At 45.0% G+C, this 18,670-nt stretch overlaps 1 protein-coding gene across 1 annotated transcript in view; it reads right to left on the bottom strand.

The window, feature by feature from the left end:
• Positions 1-9,091, bottom strand: part of LOC142832308 (multidrug resistance-associated protein 1-like) — a 71,452-nt gene extending 62,361 nt beyond the window's left edge. Inside the window, exons 1-4 of the mRNA XM_075942706.1 lie at positions 9,050-9,091; positions 7,215-7,376; positions 2,835-2,927; positions 456-659 (exon numbers count right to left, since the gene is read on the bottom strand). Coding sequence (XP_075798821.1) covers positions 456-659; positions 2,835-2,927; positions 7,215-7,376; positions 9,050-9,091 — 501 coding nt within the window. The remainder of the gene's footprint in view (positions 1-455; positions 660-2,834; positions 2,928-7,214; positions 7,377-9,049) is intronic.
• Between the last annotated feature and the right edge of the window lie 9,579 nt (positions 9,092-18,670).

Below are 18,670 nucleotides of genomic sequence, written 5' to 3'. Positions count from 1 at the left end.
TCAATGAAGGAAGCTGACAACACAGGTTTCCATTCTGTAACAGCTGCAGGACTGCCAAGCATTGCAAATAAAGCAGGATGAGAGTTATCAGCCTTGGAGAGGCCTTGCTTAAATGGCAATATTTTGTCTGGTTAGCTTTGCAGTGATGGGTTTGGAACCCAGGACACCAAACCTAAGGAAATGCTAGACCAATGAGCTAAACCCCAGCCCCAAACGAGCAGTCTTTGAAAAATATATGGATGCTGGCTTAATGGCATAGGCACTTGCTCTCAAACGTAATGAGCTGAGTACAATCCCTGGAGCCCACAGGCGGAAAGAGAGAGCTCTAGCTGTCCTCTGCCTCCGCGTATACATATGCACACAAGTTCATAAATCTGATTTTTACATTCTTACAAATATTTAGGCTTAAAAACACAAGACACAATAACCATCCATCATGAAACTATCCCACTCACCAAGAAAGGTGTGCAGACCCAGGTGAATGTGCCCACAGCCGCCAGGTACGCAGATTTCTTTAGCACCTTCAGCTCTTCTTGCCTGATGTCCATGACCTTGTCCTGGAAGGCCAGTTCCCAGGCATATAACTTAAGTACTTTGATCCCATTGAGGATCTCATTCATCAGCTTGATTCTGTTGTCTTTGCTCTTCATGTGTGCCACCTACAGGGGAAGAGATCAGCATCCTGGGCCCTAGGCACAACCACAATTAGAAAGAGCTCCTCCCAGAGGTTGGGAGAGCTGGCCTTGGACTCCGTGAGCAATAGAGTCAGCTCCCAGACCACAGCAAAAGACTAGGCCATTGTAAAAGTTAAAACTTCTCCAAATCAGGTTGAATTCAACTGAGAGACCAACTCAGAGTTGAGGGATGGAGGTGAGACAAGGCTTCCAGGTATTCAGAGAAGAGGGGATGCCACCTTATGCTGCTAACATACCAGGAGAGAATAAATTATTCCTCCCTTCCTTTTTCCTATCTTCCTCCCTCCTATTCCTTCCCTTCTCTATCTCTCTCTTTTTCACAGGGTCTTTATAGCCCCCCTGGCCATGAACCCCTAGTCCTCCTGCCTCAGCTTCCCAGTGCTAAATAGACAAGAGCACACCACACCAGTTGGTTTCTTTCCTTGTAATTGATTCCAGCCACTCTCTGGTCATTAAACTACTGAAACGTGCCAGGACTGGCTGGTACTAGTCCTGACAAGCCATGACAAAGACATTTAGTTGTTAAATATTTTAAAACCACTTGGCACATCACCATGGCAGATGCTTTTCTAAGCATTTCAAAAACAGCCAAGCCATGTTCAGTCAGGCTGGGTCACCCCTAAGTCACAGATGGGGGAACCACATACAACTAGACCCGACAACAAAGATAGGAGCACTTCTTAAGGTGAGCCACTCATGGAAGCCTACTGATTCCAGGACAAAACCTGCTGACTGGCCTGCTCCATGAAGTCAGCCTACAAGGCTACCCTCCCATCATGGTCAACTTACCTGAAACCCCGTAAGTATGGCCAAGGACAGCACACACCCAACAACAGGGGCAGGGAAATGTGGGAGACTGAGAACATGGGATGTGAAGATCACAAGATCCACTCAGGACGATCAGCGGGCATGGAGTCAAATGACAAAACTCTTACCATCACAAATGTCCACTGGATTAAAAATACATGATAAAACTAGTGTTTTAGCCGGGTGGTGGTGGCACACGCCTTTAATCCCAGCACTTGGGAGGCAGAGGCAGGCGGATCTCTGTGAGTTCGAGACCAGCCTGGTCTACAAGAGCTAGTTCCAGGATAGGCTCCAAAACCACAGAGAAACCCTGTCTCGAAAAACCAAAAAAAAAAAAAACTAGTGTTTTATGGGATTCCTGAGTCTGTAGACAGCAGGTCTCTGTTTCTGATGCCTTCTCTCTGGCTCTTTTCCTTCTGTTTGTTTTGTCCAATTCCAACCAGTTAGCTTTTATTTTATCTTTAGCGTTCATCATTACAATATTATATTATATTATATTCCCTGAGAAGCCTGTTTGTTTTCTAATGAAAGACAGAAAGGGAATGGATCTAATGGCAGATGAGATGGGAAGGAACCGGAAAGGGTAGAGGGAGGAGAAACTGAATCAGGATATATTATGTGAGAGGAAAACTGTATTTTCAATAAAAGGAGAAAAAAACTTTTAAAACTTAAGAAAAAGTACATAATTTCATACCAAGTCTAATTATACATAAAATTATATGGCATGTGGAAAGATCCAGAGGTAAAGCCAGGCATGGCAGTGCAAGTCTATAATCCTCCAATTTGAGGCAGGAATACGAAAAGTGGGGCTAGTCTCGGTTTACAAAATAAAATCAAGAAAAGAGGGAGGGAGAGAGGGAGGGAGGGATCCACTTCAATGTGTTCACAGTGGCCAAGAAGGTAGAATGCAGGATACCATTGCTTCTAACCTATAAACTTAAGAAATTTAAAATTGTATAATAGAAAAGCACTTACTGTGTTAAAACACTTTTAAAAAGTGTGTCTCAAAATAAAAGTTAGTATTATATATAAGTATTATAAATAAGTAACCAATATAAAAGATGGAGGGAGGGAAGAGAGGAAGGGAGGAAGATAGACTCCCAGTCACTATGCTTGTCTCTGCTTGCCTGCTCAAACCAACTCTGGGGCATTGACCATGGCTGCCCTTTGGAAAAGTTGCCAACTCTAAGGACAAGCCATTGTGGGAAGCAGTGTCCCTATATCACGGAACCTGGAATAGATGAGGCTGACCATCAAGAAACTGGGCAACCTTCATCAGGAAAGACCCAAGCCAGGGCTCAGGGTGGGGATTCATGGAGATGGACATCCTACCTGGTAGGTCTTGGTCTTCATGGCCATCACAGCATTGAAGGGTACCATGAATACCATCACAGCCACTCCAGCCAACACTGAAGGACCCAGGTTCTAAGGAAAGACAGGTGATAATTAGTCACTCGACACAGAAGAGAGCCCTGGTACTCACATTATCTATCGTGGACTACACAGTCCAGGCAGACCCCACCAACCAAATAGGGTGCCAGTCATTTATTCCTTTTACCCAAAGATGGGGCATCAAGCGTTTTCAGTTGGGGTCCTCCCAACCCTTTTATGAATATGCCGGTATTCTATCCCTTATCCAAAGCTCTTGAGAACCAGGTAAGCTATGTAAATTTGACTTTTGGAATCTTAGAAAAGCCTTAAGGTGCTGGCTAGTTAACGTCTAGCCTGGTGACTTAGTGCTAATCTGGGTGGCTGGAAGGGTGGCTACCAGATTGGCGAGCATCTGACACTGTAAGACTTGGGTTTCAAGGGGTTTCCTGCCACTCAGCTGGCACCAACAGTGTGGCTTGTGTACCACCTCCCTTTTTCTAGAAGGCGAAGCATTTTGTACTCGCCAGGCAGAGAATCCACAGAGATGAGCTGCAGCATCTCATCTCCCCCAGCTTTACGCCTGTGACCTTGACTTGCTAGAGACTCAAACCTGTTGCTGTGTGCCCTTGCGTGGGTGCCTTATCCTTGCTGAGTGTATGCATCTACATGGGTGAGAAAGTGTACATATAAACATACACACACACACACACACAAATTGATTCTGGCATCTTCCTCAGCAACTTTTCACTTCATTTCTCAAGACAGGGTGGTTTCATGAACCTGTAGCTCACTTCATCCCAATCCTGGGATTATAGACATGTGTTGCTAGGCCCATCTTTTTGCATGGGCAATATGGATCCAAATTCAGGTCCTCATGTTTACACAGCAGCCCTTTTATGGATTAAGCCATCTCCCTAGCGCCTCTGATGGTTTTTTATAATCAGCTCTGACTCTACTGTCCAATTAGGGCATTTTTAAGGCTGATAAAGGCTCTGGGGAACCTGATGCATTACAGCACACACTTCATGACACTCCCAGCATAGGCTCGCAGAACATTCTACAGTCAAATGCACTGATTTAAAAAATATATATATGTGTGTGTGTGTGTGTGTGTATTATATATATATATATATATATATATATATATATATATTAACCATTTGCATGTCTATTTGTACTTGTTGAGCAGGATATGATACACAAGCATTTGCATGTCTATTTGTACTTGTTGAGCAGGGTATGATACACAAGTGTGTGTGCATGGGGACTAGCATACACAGCTCATAGGGAGGTGTGGAGATGCCCAAGGTCATAGAACCCAGAATGGAAGAGACAGCCTAGTTCCAGGGCAACCTCAGCAGCCACCTTCCTACACTGTGAGGTTAGTGGTCTGAGTAAAGAAGTCCTGCTGTGGTCTCGAGACAGCCTTACTGTATAGGGCTGACCAGCCTCCATCAGATCCTTCTTTATGACTCACAAGCCACCCATGGAGGCTTTTCAACCTTTCACATGGATTACAGTTCCTAGGAAAGGGTGCACTCCACAGTATCCACTTGAAGATCTGTATTTAGCCATCTATTTTGTGTGTGTTGCTGGAGCCGCAGTGCAGGGCTTGCTCCCCAACAGCCAAGTCCTGGGTCTGCTGTTTTTCTTTCTCAGCTGCATCATCAAAGCATTTCGCTCACCACTCATCTCTATACAAACAGTGGGACCAGTGAGATGGCTCTGTGAGCACGGGAGCTCCCCATTGGGGAGACGGGGTCATCTGCTTGTCTGCAAGCATCTTGCCACCAAGTCTGATAACCGCCAATCCTGACTCTCACAAGTTGTCCCTGACCTTCACATGAGCTGTGGCACATAAACACATACATAAATAAATGTAAATCTTTTAAGTTTAAATGTAAACTCCATTTAGCAGAAGGAGATGGACTGTTGTTATTGCTGTTGCTTTGGTTTTGGTTTCTTTGGTGGGGGTTGTTTGTTTTTGCTGGTGTGATCATGTATAACACCATGGAAACTCCAATGCTATCTGTCTAAAAGTACAGTATGAGGACCAAAATCTACCTCAGAAGATCATATCATACACACTCCTATGCTAAGGAGAAAAAGGGAGGGCTAGGGAGCTGGGTCAGTAGGTCACGTGGCCTGAGTTCAGATCCTCAGGATCCATGTACACACATCTGTAAACCCGGAGACCTCCAGTGTGAGGGGAGGTAGAGCTAGGGGAACCTAGAAGCCTGCAGGTCGGCCAGCCTGGCATACACAGTTAGGAACAACAAAGAGACCCAACATCCAAAGTTATCCTCCAACCTCAAGTGTCAGAGCAGGGTCCAGGAATGGATTCCTATAGGACTTCTGAAAACTTGTGAGAACAATCCAAAAAAAGAAGACAAGAGTCTTGTGACCTCATTTTCCTGAAAACATGGAATGTGGGTTTTTTTTTTTTACTCCTCCCAGGTGTAGTGGGTAGGAATGAGTTTACTTCAGATTACTCATTATTATTGCTTGCTGATGTTATTTAAATTATCATTTACATGCCTCTATGGAAAAACATGTTTTTGGCACATGTGGCTTGTTCTTGGTATTGTATACAGCTTGACTCATGAGAACTTTACTCATGTGACCTATCTTAACCCTCAGAGTATATATTGTCTGGAGCTCTGAATAAAGTTGGCTACTGCATTAGGCTTTAGTTTACCTCGTTTATTGGTTCTATTCTCCCAGGTCCCATTGCTCCTAGAGCCACTGTGTGTCCACACTCACACATGTGAATGTGACATATGACTGCAATGGGAGGCGGTCCATCAGCTGGGAGTAAGGAGGGTAATTCCTCTGGCTGTAGATGGAGCTCAGTGGTAAAGCACTTGCCTAGTATACAAAGGGGCCCTAAGTTTCATCCTCAGGACTAAGAAGAAGAAAAAAACAGAAAGAAAGAAAAGAGAGAGAAAGAATTCATGGGGGAATGAACAGGGCACGTGCTGTTCTGGGAGCCTCCTGGCTCACCATCTTCTCAGTCTTGGATCTATCACATCTTTCTGCAACGGGGAGGACTCATGACTCACGGTGGCCAGTCAGAGACTTCTCTTTCCCAGGCCACAGCCATTGATCCAGGGATGGAAAGAGGACTGAGCTGGTTAATCACAGTGCCCTAGGAGAGACCCATGAAGGCAATGAATGCCATCTGCTATTGTCTATAAAGATGACACAAGGGCATTATGAATGAAACCAATTAAAGAAAGCAGGGCCAAGAAATAACAAGAGAGAAAGCGAGCTCTCTAAACACAGCAGTTCTTCTGGACCCTAGGGATCTCTGAATTGTTTCAGTATGAGTACTCCTCCCCTGCAATTCCTCTTGTCTGCTCAGGCTAAGATGGATTTCTATTCCTTACAACAAAGAACTCTTGGTCAATATATGTAGGTTCTAATAAATAAGTTTGTTTCACATGAGGGGTAGAGTGGGAGAAAATTGGTGGGTTAACCATATAAAAGGTCATTAATTACATATATTTCATGAAAAGACTAACATGATCATGGTGATGCATGTCTGTTAACTCAGCACTGTGAAGGCAGAGGTGGGAGGATCTCTGCAAGTTTGCTGACAACTTGGTAGGCATAGCAAGTTCTAGGGCAGCATGAACTATATACCAAGACCCCGTCTCAAAAGGAAAACAACAGCCAGGCGGTGGTAGTGCACACCTTTAATCCCAGCACTCAGGAGGCAGAGGCAGGCGGATCTCTGTGAGTCCGAGGCCAACCTGGTCAACAGAACAAATTCTATGACAGGCTCCAAAGCCACACAGAGAAACCCTGTATCAAGAAAACTGGGAGGGAGGGAGGGAGGGAGGGAGGGAGGGAGGGAGGGAGGGAGGGAGGGAGGGAGGAAAGACCAAACTAGGTGTGGCAGTATCCATCTGTCATTCCAATGCTGGGCAGGCAAAGCAGAAACAAGGCTAGAGTTCATCGACCAGCTACCCCAGCTAGTCAGTGAGCTCCAGCCTCAGCAAGAGACACTCTCTCAAAGAATAAGGTGGAAAGAGATTGGGGAGGACACCTGAGGTCTACTTCTGAACCCTTTGTGTGTGCGCAGAGAGAGAGAGAGAGAGAGAGAGAGAGAGAGAGAGAGAGAGAGAGAGAGAGAGAAATGGCAATGCATATCTATCAAGTAACAGAAAGTAACCTGGATGACTCAAGGAAAGAATAAAATAACCAGGAACTGGCCAATGGACAGAAAATAAAATGTATGTGACAACAAGAAATGTTCTTTCCCATCCATACCTTCTCTGTCAGTGCCTAGACAAGGCCAGCCCTCCCTGCACAAAGAAACCAAGAGCAAACACATACCAGCCATAGGAGCCAGAGGGCTAGGATGACTTGCAGAGGGGCTGACCAGACCATGTTAATGTATGTGGCCAAATCCATGAAGCGCTGGGCATCCACGGACATGAGGTTGACAATCTCCCCAACCGTAGAAGACTTTCTAGCTGAATTGGTGATCACAAGGGCCTGTGGGATACAGAAGAGGGGAATAATTGAACTTCCAGGTAAAGACAAAGAGTTGTATACTGTCCCCAGGCCCTGGACAAGACACTGGACAGTGGTAACTGCTGATCTCTCTGCTCCCCATCCTGAGTACTTTCTAAACCAAGGCCTTGCACATCTCAGTAGGCAGGCATGTCACCTGAGGGTGGAACCCTGTGCTTTCTTGATCAGCAGGTCTGCGGTAGGCTAGGAATCGGGATTTCTAAGAAGTTCAAAGGTCATGACCATGCTGCTGGCCCCAAATCCCAACACAAGGTTCTCGGCCTTAGCACTCTGAGATTGGGAACTAGACAATGCTTTGTTAGGCCAGTCTGCATACTGACTGCAAGGCAGTCTCTGGCCTCTACCCAGAAAATTGTTGTGGTACCTAAAGTGTCTTGATGTGTTAGGGGCAAGCTGCTCTAGAGGATATATCTATCCAGGACACTTGTTCTCAAGCATGGTTGTACACAATCATGTGGGGAGACTTAAAAAATACACCTGTGCCACTCAACACAGCAAACTGGACTTCAAGGTCCCACGGGTCTGGGCTGCAGCCTATGCACCAGGACTCAAGCTAACAGGCCAGGGTAACAGGGGTAGGAACACTAGGAAAGCCGCCACTCTTGCCAGCCTGTGAGCCAGGTGGCGCTGCTGCCCCAGGGGCCAAGGCACGAGTGGCTGGAAGATCACTAAGTCTCTTGAAGTTACCTGTTTTCTAATGAGAGAGAGAAAGAAAGGGTGTGATCTGGGTAAATGGAGAGGATCTAGCAGAAACTGGAGGAGGGGAAACTTTGATCAGAACATATTATATGGAGAAAATCTATTTTCAATAAAAATTTAAATTATGGGGAAAAACCAAACAACAACCAAAAAAAAAAAAGTGGAGTTGGGGCTATGGCTCTGGGATAGTCCCTGCCAATCATGTGCACCTCCAGCATGGCAAAATAAAAATATTTAAAGCTTGTTCTCTGCTGTCCAAGAATCACACTACCTCTTTGGTCCAAATCCGGGATGAGAGTGACGGCAAACCCAGGAATGAACTAAAGATTTAACATTCATTGCTTTTCTTTAAAAAAAATTAAAATTAAAAAAACTGCACGATATTTAAGTATGTGTATACAGGCTTAAGCAGTCATGGTGCACATGTGGAGGTCAAATGTTGTCCTAGACTTCCAGATTGTTTGAGACATTACTGTGCCCAAGCTATCTTGCTCAGGGGTTCTCCTGTCCCCACCTCCTATCTCGTTGCAGGGTAAATACAGACATGTACTACTAGGGATTCTCCTGTCCCCACCTCCTATCTCACTGCTGGCTATACAGACGTGTTCTGTCATGTTCTTTACATGGTTCTGGAAATCCAAACCCAAATCATCAGGCTTTCACTTTACCTAGTGAGCCTCCTCAGCCCCTGAACATAGATCTCCACCCTTGACTTCATCAGAGATAGCCAAACCATCTAAGAAACCCAGCTACCCAAAGGCAGCATGTGGGTTCACTGACATCCCACACATCAGCCACTGAGAACCACTTTGTTAATGGACAAAGTTTGGCGGTGGCTACCCTTGGCCCCATGGTCCCCATCATTTCTTTGCTGAGTCCCAGCTCAGCCATCCTGATTCTGAGGTCACAGGATTAGGTGTGGGTGCCTGGCCTACCTTGCGGTAGACAGCGCCCACCACAGCTGTCTTGATGCGCATGCATTAGGAACACACTGTCTTCACTCTGCTCCATGCACATACACAGCAACTCTGCGTTAGGAACACACAGTATTCTCTCTGCTCTAAGAACACACTTTCTTCACTCTGCTCTAGGAACACACTGTCTTCACTGTGCGTTAGGAAAACACTGTCTTCAGTCTGCTCTAGGGCCACACTGTCTTCACTCTGCTCAATTCCAATACACCACAACTCTGCATTAGGAACACACTGTCTTCACTCTGCATTAGCAACACACTGTCTTCACTCTGCATTAGGAACACACTGTCTTCACTCTGCTCTAGGAACACACTGTCTTCACTGTGCTCCATGCACATACTCCGCAACTTTGCATTAGGAACACACTGATTTCACTCTGTTTTAGGAACACACTGTCTTCAATCTGCTCTAGGAACACACTGTCTTCACTCTGCTCAATTCCAATACACTACAACTCTGCATTAGGAACACACTGTCTTCACTCTGCATTAGGAACACACTGTCTTCACTCTGCATTAGGAACACAATGTTTTCACTCTGCTATAGGAACACACTGTCTTCACTCTGCTCGATGCACATACACAGCAACTCTTTGTTAGGAACGCACTGTATTCACTCTGCTAGAGGAACATACTGAATTAACTCTGCATAAGGAACACACTGTCTTCACTCTGCTCCATGCACATACACCGCAACTCTGCATTAGGAACACACTGTCTTTACTCTGCGTTAGGAACAAACTGTCTTCATTCCGCTCCAGAAACACACTGTTTTCACTAAGCGATAGGAACATACTGTTTTCACTCTGCTCTAGGAAAACACTGTCTTCACTCTGCATTAGGAACACACTGTCTTCACTCTGCATTTGGAACAAACTGTCTTCACTCTGCTCTAGGAACAGTCTTCACTCTGCTCCATGCACATACACCACAACTCTGCATTAGGAACACACTGTCTTCACTCTGACCTACGAACACACTGTCTTCACTCTGCATTAGGAACACACTGTCTTCACTCTGCTCCATGCACATACACAGCAACTCTGCGTTAGGAACACACAGTATTCACTCTGCTCTAAGAACACACTGTCTTCACTCTGCTCTAGGAACACACTGTCTTCACTGTGCATTAGGAACATACTGTCTTCACTCTGCTCTAGGAACATACTGTCTTCACTCGGTTTTAACAACACACTGTCTTCACTCTGCATAGGAACACACTGTCTTCACTCTGCATAAGGAACACACTGTCTTCACTCTGAAAGAGGAACACTGTCTTCACTCTGCTCTAGGAACTCACTGTCTTCACTCTGAATTAGGAACCCACTGTCTTCACTCTGCTCTAGGAACACACTGTCTTCACTCTGCTCCATGCACATACTTTGCAACTCAGTGTTAGGAACGCACTGTCTTCCTCTGCGTTAGGAACACACTGTCTTCACTATGTGTTAGGAACACACTGTCTTCACTATGCATTAGGAACACACTGTCTTCACTCTGCATTAGGAACACACTGTCTTCTATCTGCTCTCGGAAGACACTGTCTTCACTCTGCATTAGGAACACACTGTCTTCACTCTGCATTTGGAACAAACTGTCTTCACTCTGCTCTAGGAACAGTCTTCACTCTGCTCCATGCATATACACCACAACTCTGCATTAGGAACACACTGTCTTCACTCTGATCTACGAACACACTATCTTCACTGTGCTCCATGCACATACTCCGCAACTTTGCGTTAGGAACACACAGTATTCACTCTGCTCTAAGAACACACTTTCTTCACTCTGCTCTAGGAAAACACTGTCTTCACTGTGCGTTAGGAAAACACTGTCTTCAGTCTGCTCTAGGAACACACTGTCTTCACTCTGCTCAATTCCAATACACCACAACTCTGCATTAGGAACACACTGTCTTCACTCTGCATTAGCAACACACTGTCTTCACTCTGCATTAGGAACACACTGTCTTCACTCTGCTCTAGGAACACACTGTCTTCACTCTGCTCGATGCACATACACAGCAACTCTTTGTTAGGAACGCACTGTATTCACTCTGCTATAGGATCATACTGTATTAACTCTGCATTATGAACACACTGTCTTCACTCTGCTCCATGCACATACACCACAACTCTGCGTTAGGAACACACTGTCTTTACTCTGCCTTAGGAACAAACTTTCTTCATTCTGCTCTCGGAACACACTGTTTTCACTAAGCGATAGGAACATACTGTTTTCACTCTGCTCTAGGAAAACACTGTCTTCACTCTGCTCCATGCACATACACCGTAACTCTGCATTAGGAACACACGCTCTTCACTACGCTTTAGGAACTTACTGTTTCACTATGTGTTCGGAACACACTGTCTTCACTATGCATTAGGAACATACTGTCTTCACTCTGCTCTAGGAACACACTGTCTTCACTCTGCTCCATGCACATATACCGCAACTCTACGTTAGGAACACACTGTTTTCACTCTGCTATAAGAACACACTGCCTTCACTCTGCTCTAGGAACACACTGTCTTCACTGTGCGTTATGAACACACTGTCTTCACTCTGCTCTAGGAAAACACTGTCTTCATTCTGCTCCATGCACATACACCGCAACTCTGCTTTAGGAACACACTGTCTTCACTCTGCCTTAGGAACACACCGTCTTCACTCTGCTCTAGGAACACACTGTTCACTCTGCATTAGGAACACACTGTCTTCACTCTGCTATAGGAACACACTGTCTTCACTCTGCTCTAGGAACACACTGTCTTCACTGTGCGTTAGGAAAACACTGTCTTCATTCTGCTCTAGGAACACACTGTCTTCACTGTGCTCCATGCACATACACCGCAACTTTGCATTAGGAACACACTGACTTCACTCTGTTTTAGGAACACACTGTCTTCAATCTGCTCTAGGAATACACTGTCTTCACTCTGCTCAATTCCAATACACCACAACTCTGCATTAGGAAAACACTGTCTTCACTCTGCTCTAGGAACACAATGTCTTCACTCTGCATTAGGAACACAATGTCTTTACTATGCTCCATGCACATACACAGCAACTCTGCGTTAGGAACACACAGTATTCACTCTGCTCTAAGAACACACTGTCTTCACTCTGCTCTAGGAACACACTGTCTTCACTGTGCATTAGGAAAACACTGTCTTCAGTCTGCTCTAGGAACACACTGTCTTCACTCTGCTCAATTCCAATACACCACAACTCTGCATTAGGAACACACTGTCTTCACTCTGCATTAGGAACACACTGTCTTCACTCTGCATTAGGAACACACTGTCTTCACTCTGCTCGATGCACATACACAGCAACTCTTTGTTAGGAACGCACTGTATTCACTCTGCTATAGGAACATACTGTATTAACTCTGCATTATGAACACACTGTCTTCACTCTGCTCCATGCACATACACTGGAAGTCTGCGTTAGGAACACACTGTCTTTACTCTGCCTTAGGAACAAACTTTCTTCATTCTGCTCTCGGAACACACTGTTTTCACTAAGCGATAGGAACATACTGTTTTCACTCTGCTCTAGGAAAACACTGTCTTCACTCTGCTCCATGCACATACACCGCAACTCTGCGTTAGGAACACACTGTCTTCACTACGATTTAGGAACTTACTGTTTCACTATGTGTTCGGAACACACTGTCTTCACTATGCATTAGGAACATACTGTCTTCATTCTGCTCTAGGAACACACTGTCTTCACTCTGCTCCATGCACATATACCGCAACTCTACCTTAGGAACACACTGTTTTCACTCTGCTATAAGAACACACTGCCTTCACTCTGCTCTAGGAACACACTGTCTTCACTGTGCGTTAGGAACACACTGTCTTCACTCTGCTCTAGGAAAACACTGTCTTCATTCTGCTCCATGCACATACACCGCAACTCTGCTTTAGGAACACACTGTCTTCACTCTGCCTTAGGAACACACTGTCTTCACTCTGCTCTAGGAACACACTGTTCACTCTGCATTAGGAACACACTGTCTTCACTCTGCTATAGGAACACACTGTCTTCACTCTGCTCTAGGAACACACTGTCTTCACTGTGCGTTAGGAAAACACTGTCTTCATTCTGCTCTAGGAACACACTGTCTTCACTGTGCTCCATGCACATACACCGCAACTTTGCATTAGGAACACACTGACTTCACTCTGTTTTAGGAACACACTGTCTTCAATCTGCTCTAGGAATACACTGTCTTCACTCTGCTCAATTCCAATACACCACAACTCTGCATTAGGAACACACTGTCTTCACTCTGCTCTAGGAACACAATGTCTTCACTCTGCATTAGGAACACACTGTCTTTACTATGCTCTAGGAACACACTGTCTTCACTCTGCATTAGGAACACACTGTCTTCACTCTGATTTAGGAACACTGTCTTCACTCTGCTCTAGGACCTCACTGTCTTCACTCTGAATTAGGAACCCACTGTCTTCACTCTGCTCTAGGAACACACTGTCTTCACACTGCTCCATGCACATACTTTGCAACTCTGCGTTAGGAACGCACTGTCTTCACTCTGCGTTAGGAACACACTGTCTTCACTATGTGCTAGGAACACACTGTCTTCACTATGCATTAGGAACACACTGTCTTCACTCTGCATTAGGAACACACTGTCTTCACTCTGCATTAGGAACAAACTGTCTTCACACTGCTCTAAGAACAAACAGTCTTCACTCTGCTCCATGCACATACACCGAAATTCTGCATTAGGAACACACTGTCTTCATCTGATCTACGAACACACTGTCTTCACTCTGCCTTAGGAACACACTGTCTTAACTCTGATATAGGAACACACATTCTTGACTCTGCTCTAGGAACACACTGTCTTCATCAGATCTACGAACACACTGTCTTCACTCTGCATTAGGAACACACTGTCTTCACTATGCATTAGGAACATACTGTCTTCACTCTGCTCTAGGAACACACTGTCTTCACTCAGCTCCATGCACATACACAGCAACTCTGCGTTAGGAACACACAGTAATCACTCTGCTCTAGGAACACACTGTCTTCACTGTGCGGTAGGAAAACACTGTCTTCATTCTGCTCTAGGAACACACTGTCTTCACTGTGCTCCATGCACATACTCCGCAACTTTGCATTAGGAACACACTGACTTCACTTTGTTTTAGGAACACACTGTCTTCAATCTGCTCTAGGAACACACTGTCTTCACTCTGCTCAATTCCAATACACTACAACTCTGCATTAGGAAAACACTGTCTTCACTCTGCATTAGGAACACACTGTCTTCACTCTGCATTAGGAACACACTGTTTTCACTCTGCTCTAGGAACACACTGTCTTCACTCTGCTCGATGCACATACACAGCAACTCTTTGTTAGGAACGCACTGTATTCACTCTGCTAGAGGAACATACTGTATTAACTCTGCATAAGGAACACACTGTCTTCACTCTGCTCCATGCACGTACACCGCAACTCTGAGTTAGGAACACACTGTCTTTACTCTGCGTTAGGAACAAACTGTCTTCATTCCGCTCTAGAAACACACTGTTTTCACTAAGCGATAGGAACATACTGTTTTCACTCTGCTCTAGGAAAACACTGTCTTCACTCTGCTCCATGCACATACACCGCAACTCTGCGTTAGGAACACACTGTCGTCACTCTGCTATAGGAACACACTGCCTTCACTCTGCTCTAGGAACACACTGTCTTCACTGTGCATTAGGAACACACTGTCTTCACTCTGCTCTATGAAAACACTGTCTTCACTCTGCTCTAGGAACACACAGTCTTCACTCGGTTAAGAACACACTGTCTTCACTCTGCATAGGAACACACTCTATTCACTCTGCATTAGGAACACACTGTCTTCACTATGCGTTAGGAACACACAGTCTTCACTCTGCTCAAGGAATACACTGTCTTCACTCTGCCTTAGAAACACACTGTCCTCACGCTGCATTAGGAATACAATGACTTCACTCTGCTTTAGGAAAACACTGTCTTCACACTGCTCCATGCACATACACCGCGACTCTGCGTTAGGAACGCACTGTCTTCATTCTGCTTTAGGAACACACTGTGTTCACTATGTGGTAGGAACCCACTGTCTTCACTATGCATTAGGAATACACTGTCTTCAATCTGCATTAGGAACACGCTGTCTTCACTATGCGTTAGGAACATACTGTCTTCACTCTGCTCTAGGAAGACACTCCCTTCACTCTGCATTAGGAACAAACTGTCTTCACTCTGCTCTAGGAACAAACAGTTTCACTCTGCTCCATGCACATACACCGCAACTCTGCGTTAGGAACACAATGTCTTCACTCTAATCTACGAAAACACTCTCTTCACTCTGCATTAGGAACACACTCTCTTCACTCTGCATTAGGAACATACTGTCTTCACTCTGCTCTAGGAACATACATTATTCACTCTGCACAAGGAACACACTGTCTTCACTCTGCATTAGGAACACACTGTCTTCACTCTGCATTAGCAACACACTGTCTTCACTCTGCATTAGGAACACACTGTCTTCACTCTGCTCTAGGAACACACTGTCTTCACTGTGCTCCATGCACATACTCCGCAACTTTGCATTAGGAACACACTGATTTCACTCTGTTTTAGGAACACACTGTCTTCAATCTGCTCTAGGAACACACTGTCTTCACTCTGCTCAATTCCAATACACTACAACTCTGCATTAGGAACACACTGTCTTCACTCTGCATTAGGAACACACTGTCTTCACTCTGCATTAGGAACACAATGTTTTCACTCTGCTATAGGAACACACTGTCTTCACTCTGCTCGATGCACATACACAGCAACTCTTTGTTAGGAACGCACTGTATTCACTCTGCTAGAGGAACATACTGAATTAACTCTGCATAAGGAACACACTGTCTTCACTCTGCTCCATGCACATACACCGCAACTCTGCATTAGGAACACACTGTCTTTACTCTGCGTTAGGAACAAACTGTCTTCATTCCGCTCCAGAAACACACTGTTTTCACTAAGCGATAGGAACATACTGTTTTCACTCTGCTCTAGGAAAACACTGTCTTCACTCTGCATTAGGAACACACTGTCTTCACTCTGCATTTGGAACAAACTGTCTTCACTCTGCTCTAGGAACAGTCTTCACTCTGCTCCATGCACATACACCACAACTCTGCATTAGGAACACACTGTCTTCACTCTGACCTACGAACACACTGTCTTCACTCTGCATTAGGAACACACTGTCTTCACTCTGCTCCATGCACATACACAGCAACTCTGCGTTAGGAACACACAGTATTCACTCTGCTCTAAGAACACACTGTCTTCACTCTGCTCTAGGAACACACTGTCTTCACTGTGCATTAGGAACATACTGTCTTCACTCTGCTCTAGGAACATACTGTCTTCACTCGGTTTTAACAACACACTGTCTTCACTCTGCATAGGAACACACTGTCTTCACTCTGCATAAGGAACACACTGTCTTCACTCTGAAAGAGGAACACTGTCTTCACTCTGCTCTAGGAACTCACTGTCTTCACTCTGAATTAGGAACCCACTGTCTTCACTCTGCTCTAGGAACACACTGTCTTCACTCTGCTCCATGCACATACTTTGCAACTCAGTGTTAGGAACGCACTGTCTTCCTCTGCGTTAGGAACACACTGTCTTCACTATGTGTTAGGAACACACTGTCTTCACTATGCATTAGGAACACACTGTCTTCACTCTGCATTAGGAACACACTGTCTTCTATCTGCTCTCGGAAGACACTGTCTTCACTCTGCATTAGGAACACACTGTCTTCACTCTGCATTTGGAACAAACTGTCTTCACTCTGCTCTAGGAACAGTCTTCACTCTGCTCCATGCATATACACCACAACTCTGCATTAGGAACACACTGTCTTCACTCTGATCTACGAACACACTATCTTCACTGTGCTCCATGCACATACTCCGCAACTTTGCGTTAGGAACACACAGTATTCACTCTGCTCTAAGAACACACTTTCTTCACTCTGCTCTAGGAAAACACTGTCTTCACTGTGCGTTAGGAAAACACTGTCTTCAGTCTGCTCTAGGAACACACTGTCTTCACTCTGCTCAATTCCAATACACCACAACTCTGCATTAGGAACACACTGTCTTCACTCTGCATTAGCAACACACTGTCTTCACTCTGCATTAGGAACACACTGTCTTCACTCTGCTCTAGGAACACACTGTCTTCACTCTGCTCGATGCACATACACAGCAACTCTTTGTTAGGAACGCACTGTATTCACTCTGCTATAGGATCATACTGTATTAACTCTGCATTATGAACACACTGTCTTCACTCTGCTCCATGCACATACACCACAACTCTGCGTTAGGAACACACTGTCTTTACTCTGCCTTAGGAACAAACTTTCTTCATTCTGCTCTCGGAACACACTGTTTTCACTAAGCGATAGGAACATACTGTTTTCACTCTGCTCTAGGAAAACACTGTCTTCACTCTGCTCCATGCACATACACCGTAACTCTGCATTAGGAACACACGCTCTTCACTACGCTTTAGGAACTTACTGTTTCACTATGTGTTCGGAACACACTGTCTTCACTATGCATTAGGAACATACTGTCTTCACTCTGCTCTAGGAACACACTGTCTTCACTCTGCTCCATGCACATATACCGCAACTCTACGTTAGGAACACACTGTTTTCACTCTGCTATAAGAACACACTGCCTTCACTCTGCTCTAGGAACACACTGTCTTCACTGTGCGTTATGAACACACTGTCTTCACTCTGCTCTAGGAAAACACTGTCTTCATTCTGCTCCATGCACATACACCGCAACTCTGCTTTAGGAACACACTGTCTTCACTCTGCCTTAGGAACACACCGTCTTCACTCTGCTCTAGGAACACACTGTTCACTCTGCATTAGGAACACACTGTCTTCACTCTGCTATAGGAACACACTGTCTTCACTCTGCTCTAGGAACACACTGTCTTCACTGTGCGTTAGGAAAACACTGTCTTCATTCTGCTCTAGGAACACACTGTCTTCACTGTGCTCCATGCACATACACCGCAACTTTGCATTAGGAACACACTGACTTCACTCTGTTTTAGGAACACACTGTCTTCAATCTGCTCTAGGAATACACTGTCTTCACTCTGCTCAATTCCAATACACCACAACTCTGCATTAGGAAAACACTGTCTTCACTCTGCTCTAGGAACACAATGTCTTCACTCTGCATTAGGAACACAATGTCTTTACTATGCTCCATGCACATACACAGCAACTCTGCGTTAGGAACACACAGTATTCACTCTGCTCTAAGAACACACTGTCTTCACTCTGCTCTAGGAACACACTGTCTTCACTGTGCATTAGGAAAACACTGTCTTCAGTCTGCTCTAGGAACACACTGTCTTCACTCTGCTCAATTCCAATACACCACAACTCTGCATTAGGAACACACTGTCTTCACTCTGCATTAGGAACACACTGTCTTCACTCTGCATTAGGAAC

This window comes from Microtus pennsylvanicus, chromosome 12 (assembly GCF_037038515.1).
Source record: "Microtus pennsylvanicus isolate mMicPen1 chromosome 12, mMicPen1.hap1, whole genome shotgun sequence".
Lineage (NCBI taxonomy): Eukaryota > Metazoa > Chordata > Mammalia > Rodentia > Cricetidae > Microtus > Microtus pennsylvanicus.
This window is presented reverse-complemented; position numbering and strand designations above follow the sequence as displayed.